The following is a 15,171-nucleotide window of genomic DNA, read 5'->3' as shown; positions in this document are numbered from 1 at the left end:
TCTGAACCAATAAGTCAATGTAGTACAATAACCAATCTTAACTACACAGTAACATGTCAGAACTGTGTACGTTGTGACCCTTATCAGTGAGTTCATTGAGGGTCTGTGAATATTTGCATGTGGGTGCAAACAGTACACAACGGCCGAGAACACTGAAACGAATCTGAGGGCAGCCAGATATGAAAATCATTCAAAACAAATGGAAAGACATAGGGAAATGAATATCATTAATGATGGAATGATAAGCTGGTGGAAAAGCTCTACATTGATCAACTGATTAAACACGGCATTTGAACTTACATGTTACTACTGGCGATGGGTCTGGAGTTGGTCAGCCCGCTGCTCTTCTTCTGTTGACTTGAAGAGTTACCCATGGTCCACTCTGTGTCCCACCCAGGGGACCCTCTCCTCCAACTAAGCGTGTGTGTGTGTGTCCGCCCGCGGTAGTCCCTACCACTAGCTATGTCTCTGCTAGAATGTCATTCCACTCCCAGCGCCGTCGCTCTACAGCTGATCGCAGCTGATCTGGCGTTTCACAGGTCTTTGACATAAGTCTCTCTCGCTGTGCCTGCCTGCTTGTTTCGCACCTTCCTTAGGTACACTCCCACTTTTATTTTCTTATCTTTATCGCCGACGTGCTCGTCAGTCCCCCCTCCCTAACCTCACCTGACCACTCCTTCCACAGGAACATAATACCACAGTGCCAACGGCAGTCTCAAAAGAAAATCCTCCATGATCCGTTGTGCCCTGTGCCTTTGTGTGTGATTCGACTGAAGATAAAGTATCTTCCCTTTCAAGAAAAAGAAGGCGGTAGTCATGCTTAGAGTCACAGGATAGCCCAAACATTAGGGCTACACTCCGCTTCCCGAGGGATGGATCAATGTGTGGCTCCGGGCTGACGAGAGATCCAGCCTGACCAGTTCCCAGCACTGCTAAAGAGTTGAATCACCCAGGAACACTAGACCACTCTTCTTTATACTCACCACATGTACACAGCATGCTCAGAGTACACACATCCATCAAACAAACAACAAATACAACCAGAACCAACGTTATATCACCCTGCGCCTTTATGTGATGAACCACGAAACGTATGAAGAGCACCTCAAGGCTAGAGGTTCAACATCTGTCACCCACAGGGATGAGAACTGAACCCCACAGCGCAGAGGACAACGTTACAGCTTTCCCGGCTGGTGGCTCTTAAAACGCCTGCAGGAACATGTTGTTAAAATAGACAACCAACACAGCTGAGCACAAACACTGCATTTGCTTTCGGACTGGAGTTGATATGCAATGAGGGGGACAGATGACTCCAAGAATACTTTACTTTATAGATCATATCATCTTCAGAACAAGGCCAGCATTCTCAGCCTTGATGGAATCTGGTTGTGTCTGGGTATTTTTGTCATTGGTGATGATGTTTGACGTTTCAGAGAGATTTCAATCTGCAAAGTTGCTTTTATCACTGAACAATGTCAGCTAAATAGTTGAAGATTAGAAGACTTCACAGAGGAACCACAGCTATTAGCGCAAGTCTTGTCCTCAACCAACAGTTGATTTAATTGCCTACACACGATTTACGCTTATGTGTAGGTTGCTAACACACACACACAAGACCGCACAAGATAATTAAACACATAAATGAGAAAGCTGCTCGTCATCGATTGCTTATCTGGTAGTAAATATTTTATAACTTCATGAAGTTACATTATACAATTTACTTTGGCTATTACTTCAGCTAAACTAGTGACAATATACCGTTCTCCCTATCGTTGGTTAGGACTAGAACAGGGTCAAAAGTCAGTGAAGCTATCATTCCTCCACAACAGATATCAGACATGTTACAGATACAGATAAATTGTAGAAATTCCAGTCATTCATGGCTGTAGAAAAAGTCAATGAATGACTGTTCTTATACACTATTTTGTGAATAGAATTTGAAGCATTTGGGGTGGGGGGCATAGGTTCTTGCTCAAAGTGCAGACAACAGAGGTAGTTATGAGAAACTAGACAATGGAACTACTATAACATGTTATCAGCCCTTGGTTTGCATATGTTCCACAGCGGGAGTTGTACACTCTCAGAAGCAAATGGAGGTGACAGTCAAAAAGCCTTATCATGTCTAACTTTACCCAGTCCATACACAGGCCAAAAAATACCATACAAGCAAGCCCCCTACTCAAACTACCAGCCCTACAAAGTGCACACTCTAGATTTTAAACGCTCCTTTGACCCCCAGTCCACAAGAGCCTTGAAAACCTGTAGACGAGATGAAGCTCACACATTTTCAGGAGCTCAATTCTTATTAATCTGTTCTGAATGGCCTGCTTGTTTGTTTTTAATGTGGTGGCTTTTGTGGGATGTTGAATGTACGATAGAGTAGACACCATCAGTCCAGAATTGTTTCCTTCTCAGAAAATACAATTAATCTATAATTGAGTTTATAGTTTAGTTTAATTGAGAGAAGGAACAATGTGAAATGAATGAATACACATGTTTAAAAATGTCAGCATCAGTGAAGAAGCTATTTTTCATCTGTAGTCCTTAGCCACGGTGTTAAAAATGCTTTCTAATACATAAAAACAAAAGAAAAACAGGAAAAGCCGTTTAAGATTAGAAAAGGTCACACAAAATCAGTCATACATAGAACGAAATTGCAAAACAAATATACATACATGACAACATTATGAACAAGCAGGACTATATATATAGGACTATACTATATAAACCGAGAGTTTAGTCTTGTCATGTGTATGCATTAATCATCCATTGTTTGAATTGGTTACTGACTAAGTGTTTAGTTGTCTGATGTGATTTGGAATTAAATTCCACGCTCTTAAACCTCTGACAGTCAAGGCTGACTGGCTATAGGCGTTTTTCCACATGGGAATAGGGCAATCTCCTCTTAAAGACCCCCTTGTGACATGATTAGTATCGGTTCTTCTGGTGATAGAGCAATGGGTGACTTTGAATACCAACCGCAAGTTTACAAATGGTATTTTTTCTTCAAGACGCCAAGGATATTTTTAACACTCAAATTGATCAAACCATATTGAGTGTGCATATCTGTTCAATAGATACGCTCAAGGAAACCAAAAAAACATGTTCACATGATGAATTTTTCGAGGATTACCCCTGTTATTTGGAGTGATGGGACAGTTCCTACACCACAAGACTAAAACCCTGCCTCCACTAATGATATGTGAACATAAGCTCTAGGCCCGACCACAGGAGGTTGGTTGGCAACATTTGTGATCTAGTGAAGCCTGACATCTACTGGTACACGCTATGAGTACCGCATGTATTTGTAGTACAGAACCCAACTGTTCATTGGAATTACCACAATATTATATAGCGTCTTCAAGGTGAAAACCACTCCTTCCACCCCTAAACATGACTTCAACCTCCCTGTTTAGGGAATGCCATCACTTCCATAATGCCTTTCCGCTGTGGGGTCCAACACCATGGTAACAGTATTCCAAACAAAAACAACTGTAGCCTGTCATTTGACTAAAATAGCGTATTTTTCAACACACAGTCTTCATTGAAGAAGAAAAAAGACAATCACTTTAACATCACAACCAATGTTCCGGGACTTTTGGACTTGTGTGTTTCATGGTCACTCCGGCTTAACAGAATGTTTTATAAGGGCGTCCTCGCTTGTAAACACCTCGCGGCCTGGGAAAGTGTGTGGCGGCGAGAACCACGATGTAGAGCTGAATGAAGTCCTTATGTAGCGCGTCTAGTGCCGCTGTGCATGGTCATGTGTGTGTGACGGTGGGGCGGGTCTGCAGACAGAGCCAGTCCCTCTCCAGTCAAAGGGAGTCAAAAACACTTATTTCAACCAAATGACTGGTTTGACTCCCTTGCATTTGCCATGTTAAATAAAAGACGGACCCTCTCTATATGTCTGTTATGATGAAACAGCGTCTTCAGCGGTACACTAAAGAATGTTCAATTCTACAGATTACAATCTGCACTGGAAAACTGCAGGCTTCATATGTGCATCCCCTTGATGTGAGGGGAATCATTTGACCCTTTTGCAGAATTTACTTAATGACCATGAGGATCTTAACGCTTGACGCTTAAAAGGCTTAGGGTAAGGGGACGTTATTAAATGTGAGCCTTTGCTTGGATGTCTGAGTTAGTTGTCCATCCATGCTATCAACTTCTGATACAGTTCTGACCAGTAGGCCTTACCTAACATAAAGTACATTATATTCTGTGCATTGGTTTGACGATAACATATTTTTAAACCACCAACCTCCTGTAATTATGTGGGGGGAAGCAGAGCTGACACTGGCCAGACTAAACACAATGGCTTCCACCAACGCCAAAATATGACTGTGTGTGTTCTTACTCTGTGTTTCCATTCTTGGTGACGTTAGGAGAGACTGTGCTCATAACTCAATTGAAAGGCAGGGGAGCATGAGCAACATGAGGCTGAGAACCAGCCCTGTGTTGTCTTTGCCGTCCCTGACCGCACGACTGGCCACCACCATTTGGAAAACCTCTGGACCAACTAACTGATATTAGCAAACATGACCTTGTTTGGTTCGTAGTGTCTGGAATCTATCCGACCTTAATGACTGCCCTTTCCACCATGTAAAATATTTCAGCCAACAGACCTAACACTTACAAATATCTTCATTCATAGTCTAATCATCATCAGATTCAAATTTAGTTGCAGTGACTTTTTTGCTTCTCCATTCAAATGAACAGCAATGAAACAAAACCTACACTTAACAATGCTCTGTCTACTGGAGCAGGCATCTCAGTAGCATGCCGCAAATAAGAGTAACATTCCTGGGCCAATGGGCGTTAAAGTGACCTCATACTTCCAGATACTCCGGAAACCTTGGGACACGTGATTGGTCTCCATATGGTTATGAATAACAACGTTTTCCGATGTAAAGGCGTTTACTGGGAAAAACAACTTTACACTGACTACTGGTGCCACTGGTCAACGCGCGCGCGCGTGCGTGCGTGCGTGCGTGCGTGCGTGTGTGTGCGTGTGTGCGTGTGTGTGTGTGTGCGCGCGCGTGTGTGTTAAAGGGGCTTGCATGGTTTAACCGGTGGTGAAGTTAGTTATAACCGGCAGAAAAATAATTCACACGGCGCCAACCCAAGTCTCTAAGTGCAGTCTGCTAGGCTAGGAAAAGCATTTTGAAGCGATCGACTGCATATGGTCAACAACTAGCAAAACATGCGCTGAAACGTGGATTAAAAGCAGCCTCGATCATGAAAACGGCCATTCGAGATGCATAACTTTGGATGAGAGATCCATGAAAATGACGCAAACACAGAAATATTAACGCCGTATCAGAATGTAGTTTTATAAAAGTGTGTAGTACATAGCCTACCTTGTATTTTGGGGGGGTCACACACGGGTTTGGTGAGCTCCAAGATAGGTGCGCTCCTGCTGTTGATGGCTGAGCCTTGAGCGGTATAAAACGCTAGGACGGGAGTCTCCGGCGTCCTGACAGAAGACACATATCCTCAACAGCGCAGGCGGCGGGGATTAGGAAATGACAAATGAACTTTCTGGGACACGTGCCAAGGAAAGAGTAGGCCTACTCGCAGACACGCGGCTGCAGTGAATTTTTGGATTAACCTACATTGTAACACCGTTCTTCATTGTTTTCAGCTAAACCCAAAGGATGACGTGTGTTAGTGGTTTATAGACAAAACGTGAACGTTCCTACTATCCGACAACTTTATAACATGCCAAATCCAAACATGTAACTAGAGCATGAACTTTTCTTTTAAATGTAGATATATTTAGATAAGCCATAGATTGTGTACTGTAAACGAACAAACTTGATGCAAACTTCTCAGCCGAAATGATAAACCGATTAAACCTATTGCCGAATCTGCTACGCTTTTACCTCACCGTTGGAGGAAATACAAACGCATTGTTGAACTCCTAATATAAGATTGAGATAGAAGCATAGGCTACTTAATTTGAATTATAAACCACACCAGTAGGCTCAAATTCATAAAATAGCCCATTTCACCCTTCACCGAAATAAAGGTTTGCTTGTGGCGCCACCTGGTGGTATTCCTTTTCACAATAAGGCTAACGTTTGTACTCGGAACATATTCTCTTTCTGCCGCCAGAGTTATTCTGGTTTTTGATTGTTGAGAGCCGCTAACTCCAAAACAACCTTAACATTAAACAAAAACAAAAATTATGTGTGGCAAAGAACATCCTTAACTACTCATTTGGTATATCTGGAGCCTCTTAATCTTGTTCTATTAAAACGAAAATAAATTCCAACATTCCAATATTTGATACAGAAAAGGATAACTTTACTGAGTTTTTAGATCAGAAGGTAATTTCGGACTTTTCTTTATTATTTTATTTTTAATAGTATGCATTATTATTTGGCCCTTGTCATTGTCATAGTTGTGCTGTCTATTCTAGTTCCCCATTGAAAATGCATCCATTCTTCTGCACTGAAATCACGGTTAATGGTTTATATATGATCGGTCTTCAACATGATCTGCAGTACCACTGCTCGCCGGCGGCGGCGTGGTTCAGCAGGAAGGGACCCCGCCGTGCAGACATCTGTGTTCCCGACTCGTACATCGGCTGCGTCACACCTTGGCAACGTCGACGGCACAAGCTGTAATATATTGGAGGACAGAAGCACCGTCCGGAATCAAGAAAATATCATAATTAAGCGGGTAAGTGCACGATAAGGTTTATAGTGGCACTGATTTATCACGATACACAGCAGCCGGGTAAAAACATAAAAATAACCTTTCTACTGTCAATAATCGTGTTCCGCGGACGAGGACACCAGCACATATGTATTGTTATTTGTCTCATCATTTACTTCAGGGTATTCTATCATATTGTGCGGATTACTGTTTGAGATTTTTCATTCATTATACATATAAAACATGACATTTCTCGGGGTGTTTCATAGCCTATTAAAACAAACATGTTAGAATTGCACATCCGTCTAATGGTTTGGTTGAAATGCGCATGTTTTCTTATTCTCCTTCTCCTCAGGTTTACTGCTTATCGTGAAGGAAAATGGTCAAACTAGGGAACAATTTTAGCGAAAAGAATAATGGGAAGGGGGTTAGTGAAGACGGGTTCGACACAATCCCCCTGATCACACCGTTAGATGCCAGTCAACTGCAGTTTCCAGCTCCGGAAAAGGTCTCAAATCCCTCTTTCATCAATGCATTGAATATAATCAAGATGAAGCCTTTCTATTGGAAAATAACAATTAGGTCACCAATATAATTTCCTGATAGGTCTTTATTTTCCAATTTTCTGAAATACCATGCAGCACGTAACACGTCATGCATCTCTTGTGTTTTCCTGGGCCAGGTGGTGGTGAAGACAAAGAGCGACTACGATGGGGACAGCAAGAAGGCCAAGTTGAGGTCCCCTAAAATTGCAGAGTTCTCTATAAGCATCATCGAGGGAGTGTCTGAGCGGCTCAAGGTAAGAAACACCACCTCTCTTCTGCATTCATGCTCCTGTGTCTATTATTTGTGTGGTTTTCCTTCCTCTTCACTCACACACCCTCACTCTCCCCCCCCCCCCCCCCCCCTCCCAACACATACACACACACACACACTCACGCACACCCACACACACACTCACACACACACACACACACACACACACACACACACACACACACACACACACACGCGCGCACACACACACACACACACACACACACACACACACTCACACACACACACACACACACACACACACACACACACATGTTAATATCGACCACCTTGGAGCTTCTTTGCAGTGCATGATTTGTCACAGAATCCTCTTCTCTCCCTCTCTCCCTCTCTCCCTCTCTCCCTCTCTCCCTCTCTCCCTCTCTCGACTCATCAGAGTTAGAGTGTGGAAGAACATGTTGGTTTGTGTCAGGGACCTCAGTGTATTGCAAAGCAAGAGGGCTCCACCAGGAAAGGTTTGCTAGCTGCATGCGTACACAACAGAATGCATAATGCACAGCCTATATCCCCCGCCCCCAAACACCTCATTAATTCCGTTGCTGCCATGGCAATAGCCTCCAAACAGCAATGTCTGGTTGAACCATTGATGCTCATTAGAATGTGTATCCCTCAATTATTTTAATGATAGTAATAATAATGGTTTTGATAATTGGATTATAGTAGACATCTTTATTGTCCACTTATGACATGGAAAATCCTCTTTGGCTGCACAGACATACCCAAACATACCAAAACACTTTCTCTGCCATGGATTACAATGCATGATATAAAGCCAACTAAGGAAGTAAGTGGATGTGGAATAATAAGTGGTGGGGCTGAAAGTGCTAATATTGACAATTATTATATATCTTAAATATACATAATAGATACAAATACAAATAATAATGATAATAATAATAAAATAAGATCCTCAACAGATGTTTATAATTGCAAAAAAAACATCATAAATCAAAGTTCATAATCAAAGCCATCTAATGTCTTTGATTTTAACAGAATGTCCTTTGATGTGCAAGAAGAAAAACCAGTTTTAAAGATAAGGAGGGACATGTCTGGTGTGACAATCTGTGCTTTGATATGTTGTGTTAAGAAGACCCCGCAAGGGTATTCCCTTTCATCCACTCCTGTTGCCGTTTTCATGTCACAAGCTATTTCCAGCACTGCGTGTACTTTTGAATCCTGACACATGAATTGTTCTCACACGAAAGAGAGACTAAGGCTTAAAACAAAAATATCCTCATAATCCATCATGCACTGTGGAAAAGCCCTTCAGATATAAAATATATTTCACTCAAAATATCTTTATCTGTGCATGTTCCTCTTGTCAGGGCTAACCTCACCGCACATCGTATAACATCGCATCTCTCATTTTATCCCAAAACTTTTGTCAGAGAGACTTTGTTAACAACAGTTTGACCACTGCAGGCAGAAAGTAGGCCTATGGGGAACACGGCTTGCAAAAAATATATTTATTCCACTTCTCAAACGGGAAAATGATGAAGTGACTTTAATAACATCTTGTCTTCCCTGGCACTCCGGTCTCCTAGAGACACCGCCGGCGGTTACATAATCCCCAGGAGAAAGAGAGGGAGAGAGAAGAGACGCACGCCACCCGACATATCAATGCTGCTTCTCCCCTTGCCTTGCAACACTTGCACTGCTTCTTCACACCGTTCAAGTGTTGAGAACAATGAGATGTATACATCAAGGTTAGGTCCTGATGTCAAATTAATGTGGTCTATTATTAGACCACACAATGTTACAGCTAACATTATAACCTCTGGACCACATATTGATAGTGCTGACTGGTTTCTACTTCTACACATACCCATCAAGACAACCCCATATAACGATAAATCAGACCATATAAGCATGGTTATTTTACCATTCTGCCCACACTAATATAGAATGAGGATTGACCTGGGTCTGGTAGAGGCTTCATGAACCAGCGACAGAGAGTGCATGTCAGTTTACCTTGTATCTCTGAATAATTAATCGTGTTGAACCATTGCCATGCTCTTCGAGTCATGGCAGCCCCACTACCATGATACTTGATGCATGAAAATGACTCTTCATCAGTCCTTTGCTGATGGATTTTTCCGTGTATTTTGTATTCCTGGGGCCTCCCACACGTTTTTAGTCTCAAAAAAGGCGCCTGTAAGGTAAGGGGGGTAAGACATTCGGAAAAGACTACCGCGGCTATTCGACGCAGAATCATTCTTGGGCCTTAATGAGCCGTAAACATGTGTGCTGCGTAACAGTTTGAGGACTGTGATGGGCTGGATCATGGATGGTTGACGGTGGTGGTGGTGGCTGGTTGTGTCTCCCTCTCCAGGTGACTCTGCTGGTGATCTGTGCCCTGGCCTTCCTGGTGTGTGTGGTGTTCCTGGTGGTTTACAAGGTCTACCAGTACGAACAGCCCTGCCCGGAGAGCTTTGTGTACACGGTAAGCAGCCACGCCCTGCAATGTGGGGTACAACGTAACTAGGGCCCGACCGATATTGATTTTTGAGTGCCGATGCCGATTATTTTCAGAGAAAAATTACGATTATGATTTAATCGGCCGATTAAAAAAATATAAAACGTAGTTTTTGATACCTTAAATATACTATAAACACTTTTGACGAATATGTGAATTGAATGCAGAACCTTTGAGTGTTTTAGAATACATTTACAGTCAAAAATGAGTGTAATGTAAAATGTAAAATAAATAACTAACTCCCAATGTGCTGCGCTCGTGAGCAGTGACTAACACGTGCGTGCTGAGCAGTATGGTCTCACCGTTAGAGTCTACAGTATAACAAATTAACATGGCCTGGGACCTAAAGAAAAACAGGCACAACATGCTCAAACAACGCGTCTTGTGTACATTGGTGAGGTGAGCGCGCAGCAGCCTGAGCGAGCGTGCTTTCATGTTGTACGGTAAAATTCAATCTCCTCTTTTTTACTCCAGCTAAAGTTGTTAGTTAGCAAGGCGAGTAGGAGCGCAATCTGCAGGATACTAATCGCAATAACATTTATAAAAAAAAAAAAATGTACAAAAAAAATCAATTGTAATCTGCATCTTTTTGGCCGATGCCGATTATTTTGAAAAAGGCTATAATCGGCCGATTAAATCGGCAGGCCGATAAATCGGTCGGGCCCTAAACGTAACAATGTGTATAGATCTCATATTCAATGAAGAATAGGAGAATATAATGTAGATATACGTATATACATGGTTTGGGGGATGGTCGTTGGGTTGTTTCATTTATTTATTTGTTGATTTATTCTTTATTTATAAAGCACTCCTCAACCGATAATATAACGCTTATGATCACTAAACTAGCAAATAAAATAAATGCGTCATAGTTTGATCAAAGGGATGGAAGGAAAGTCACTGTTAAGGTCTTGATTTTTTAAATGTATTTACTTTTTAATCAAACTAATGCTGCAGCTACCTCTGCGGGTTTCTTTACCAGATGTTAGTTTAACCAAATTCACCTTTAAGCACACACACACACACACACACACACACACACACACACACACACACACACACACACACACACACATACACATTCATTGACACAAACACACACATGACAACGACACACCAATGTTTGCAAGTGCCTGTTGCCATGGGGAATCATGCATGTGCCTTGCTGGTGTATATTAGCTCATTTACGGTAATAGGCTAATCAGTTTTCACATCATCTCGCTCCAGCAGACTGAGCGAACTCCAGCCTCCTCAACCCTCAATCCTTTTGCCTCACATGGGTGAGGCAAAAGGATAAATAGACACATCATTATCAAGATTTCCCTTTGAGCGTCGCCAATAGTCTAAAAATATGAACATTCATTTATTCATTTCAGTTTTACTCTTCATCACAACAAATTTCTACCTCTTATGTTCCCGTTTCTCCCCAGAACATTATCCCTCCCTCCCTCCAGGGCTCAACAATTGATTTATTGTCCTCCCCGCTTCCTCCCAATGGGACCATCCTCCCTCCCCCCCCCCCCCCCCCTCCCTCCCCCCTTCTCTTCTCCTCCGTGCAGCAAGGGCGCTGCATGCCGGCCGGGATGTACGGCTCCTACCCCCCCCAGGGCCCGGGGGGCCGCGGCCGCCTCTTCACCATCATCAACCACTACAACATGGCCAAGCAGACCATCACGCGCTCCGTGTCGCCGTGGATGACCGTCATGTCCGAGGAGAAGGTCACCCAGCAGGAGACGGAGACCGCCCAGAAGCTGGCCTGATCCCCTCACCCCCCCCCGGTCCCGTCTCCCGTCGCCGTCAGCGAACAAGCGGCGTTTGACTGCCACCCAAAATGTTTGTGTCTTTTCTGAGGGAAACCTAAAACAAAGTCCCGTTGTTTTTTCTGTGGGGTCAAACATGAGCGTGATCCCCTCTGAGCTGCTACGTCGGCCAAGGCTGAGGTGGAAGCCGAGGTCCAATTTTAAGTGAGGAATTTATTTTGAGGGGATGTTTGTGAAGCGATTTTGCGGGAAGGCCAGGATTTACCGGTTCCCTGGAATTCCTGGTTTGTTTGGGCAGCATAGGGTGATTTACACTTATTACATATTTAAAGATAGTCCGTAAAAACGTAGAAGCGCCTCATGAACACAGAGCAACAACAACTGGCGCACAGATAATTTCTCTGTGCATAGGCATTGGAAACAGAGACCTCACTTTACTTAAGAACAGCTGGAGTGAGTGTTGGTTATGTCTGCCTCACCTCTTTCCAACACACAAATGCATGACTCGTGCCATGGTGGATTGGTTCTCCAGTCATTTGAAAGCTGATTCAGTCTTGTGAGAGTGCTAATGCACTATTAACAGGCAGACTAGGACACAGTGGAACCAGCAGTGTCTTGTGTTCTCTACCCTTCTAGTACTTTCCCTGGTCCTCACCTACCATGTGTTTAAGGACTCTATGACCACTAGATTAAACAGGCTCCCTGATTCAGATTCATTTGAAATGAATGTCTAAATGTGTTTTAACTCTTTGTAAGCAGCACCAACGTGTTTATTTCGACTCAACATTGACAAAATACACAAAGATGTAAACAATGTAAGAACTGCATAAGAACTCTAGAAGGGTTTTCTACCAGCATAATCTATTTATTGTATTGAATGTTTTGTGCACTGCAATATGAAGATACTGTCTTGTGCAATGCTTTGAATTTATTTAGTGTAGTGACAATGGATGGCTATTGGTAGCTATTTTAAAAGATACTTGTACAATTTGATGTAGTAGAACAATCTGACAGTAGTACTTGTGGTTGTTGCCTTTTCTGTATCAGTCATTTCACAGTAGCTGGCAGAAAGGATGTATCTTTTTAAACAATGAAGTATTATATTTAAAGTGCATTTGCTACTGAAACTGTAAACTTAAGAATGGGAATGAAGTGCCAACAAACAGCAGATGAAATGGTTTACTGACATTAAATTGTAAGAAGGAAATTTGTTAATGAAATGGGTTTTCAACACTGATGAGAAAATGTAAATAAATTAATCCTACTATTACATAGGTGTCTATCTCCTGATATCACTCAATTCAATATTAAATCAAGAAACATATATCCTGCCAATTTGAATTGCATTTTATTATGGAACACAACAGTTCAGGATTCTGTCCCTTTAAAGTGCGTATTGGAAGTTAATGTTTTTAAAAATATTTATACATAACATTCTCTGAAAATTGCTCTTTGAAATTAAAATGCAGGATTTTTTTTGTTGTTGCATTTTTACACTTTTTTTGGATAAGGTTAAATTGGTATTAATAAGGTAATAACACTCTAATATGCAAGACAGACCCACCAGGAGTAAAAACAAACAATTATTTTACTCTCATAATATTTAGTGAAAACTTCAACCAATAAAATTCTTCGGACCGAAGGACCTTATTGGCCGAGAGACCTGTCTGTTTGCTGCATGGATATATAAGGTTTTCCGTCTGCTTCTTGTGGCGCATTCGGGCCCGCGTCATCAAGGCGCGTCCTCAACTAGAGGGTTTGTTTTGATTCCACGGCAGAAAGTAGCGAGTAGGGACTGTAGCGACTGACGATGGTAGACCAAAGTGGTCCACGGCGTACTGAAACTGCACCATTCAGTCCGATTAGGGGACTCATCTCGGACTCAGACTCACAGAGTTACCCTCCTCTGGAGCCTCAGGAAGACCTCCAGACTGTTGGCCACCAACTGCACCATTCAGTCCGATTAGGGGACTCATCTCGGACTCAGACTCACAGAGTTACCCTCCTCTGGAGCCTCAGGAAGACCTCCAGACTGTTGGCCACCAACTGCACCATTCAGTCCGACAAGGGGACCCGATTCGGCCTCAGAAGCCAAGTGGTCCCGCTCCCCTGGATGATTCTCAGGACCTCCAGACCGTTGGCAACCAACCGCACCACTCAGTCCGATTAGGGGACCCGTTTCGGACTCAGACGCGAAGTTGTCCCGCTACTCTGGAGCTCCAGGAAGACATCCAGACCGTTGGCAACCAACCGCCACACTCAGTCCGATTACGGGACCCATTTCGGACTCAGACGCGACGTTGTCCCGCTACTCTGGAGCTCCAGGAAGACCTCCAGACCGTTGGCACCCAACCGCACCACTCAGTCCGATTACGGGACCCATTTCGGACTCAGACGCGACGTTGTCCCGCTACTCTGGAGCTCCAGGAAGACCTCCAGACCGTTGGCACCTAACCGCACCACTCAGTCCGATTACGGGACCCATTTTGGACTCAGACGCGACGTTGTCCCGCTACTCTGGAGCTCCAGGAAGACATCCAGACCGTTGGCACCCAACCGCACCACTCAGTCCGAAGGACTCAGACGCGACGTTGTCCCGCTACTCTGGAGCTCCAGGAAGACCTCCAGACAGTTGGCACCCAACCGCACCACTCAGTCCGATTACGGGACCCATTTCGGACTCAGACGCGACGTTGTCCCGCTACTCTGGAGCTCCAGGAAGACATCTAGACCGTTGTCAACCAACCGCCACACTCAGTCCGATTACGGGACCCATTTCGGACTCAGACGCGACGTTGTCCCGCTACTCTGGAGCTCCAGGAAGACCTCCAGACCGTTGGCAACCTACCGCCACACTCAGTCCGATTACGGGACCCATTTCGGACTCAGACGCGACGTTGTCCCGCTACTCTGGAGCTCCAGGAAGACATCCAGACCGTTGGCAACCAACCGCCACACTCAGTCCGATTACGGGACACATTTCGGACTCAGACGCGACGTTGTCCCGCTACTCTGGAGCTCCAGGAAGACATCCAGACTGTTGGCAACCAACCGCCACACTCAGTCCGATTACGGGACCCATTTCGGACTCAGACGCGACGTTGTCCCGCTACTCTGGAGCTCCAGGAAGACCTCCAGACCGTTGGCACCCAACCGCACCACTCAGTCCGAAGGACTCAGACGCGACGTTGTCCATCCAGACCGATTACGGGACCCATTTCGGACTCAGACGCGACGTTGTCCCGTAATCGGACTGAGTGTGGCGGTTGGTTGCCAACGGTCTGGAGGTCTTCCTGGAGCTCCAGAGTAGCGGGACAACGTCGCGTCTGAGTCCGAAATGGGTCCCGTAATCGGACTGAGTGGTGCGGTTGGGTGCCAACGGTCTGGAGGTCATCCTGGAGCTCCAGAGTAGCGGGACAACGTCGCGTCTGA

The 15,171-nt window shown here is 44.0% G+C and overlaps 2 protein-coding genes across 3 annotated transcripts in view; one reads left to right on the top strand and one right to left on the bottom strand.

Moving 5' to 3' along the window:
- tacc1 (transforming, acidic coiled-coil containing protein 1) overlaps positions 1-5,519 on the bottom strand; it is a 30,215-nt gene extending 24,696 nt beyond the window's left edge. Inside the window, exon 1 of one of the 2 annotated variants that reach the window (XM_060069685.1) lies at positions 5,364-5,519. Coding sequence is in view for 1 of the 2 variants with exons in the window: in XM_060069684.1 (XP_059925667.1) it covers positions 301-374 (74 nt within the window). In the remaining variant the exon portion in view is untranslated. Of the gene's footprint in view, positions 1-300; positions 556-5,363 lie in introns of those variants that run through there. The other variant, XM_060069684.1, reaches the window with a different exon arrangement.
- A 1,031-nt stretch (positions 5,520-6,550) lies between these two features.
- LOC132470809 (neuronal vesicle trafficking-associated protein 1-like) lies at positions 6,551-13,009 on the top strand. The gene is made up of 5 exons (XM_060069692.1): positions 6,551-6,690; positions 7,022-7,174; positions 7,349-7,465; positions 9,836-9,946; positions 11,539-13,009. Exons 2-5 carry the CDS (start codon positions 7,046-7,048, stop codon positions 11,737-11,739), a joined length of 558 nt encoding a protein of 185 aa, XP_059925675.1. The 5' UTR covers positions 6,551-6,690; positions 7,022-7,045; the 3' UTR covers positions 11,740-13,009.
- Positions 13,010-15,171: the final 2,162 nt, after the last annotated feature.

The sequence above is a fragment of the Gadus macrocephalus genome, chromosome 13, assembly GCF_031168955.1.
Source record: "Gadus macrocephalus chromosome 13, ASM3116895v1".
Taxonomy (NCBI): domain Eukaryota; kingdom Metazoa; phylum Chordata; class Actinopteri; order Gadiformes; family Gadidae; genus Gadus; species Gadus macrocephalus.
The sequence above is the reverse complement of the archived record's forward strand: the minus strand, read 5'-3'. Positions and strand labels throughout refer to the sequence as shown.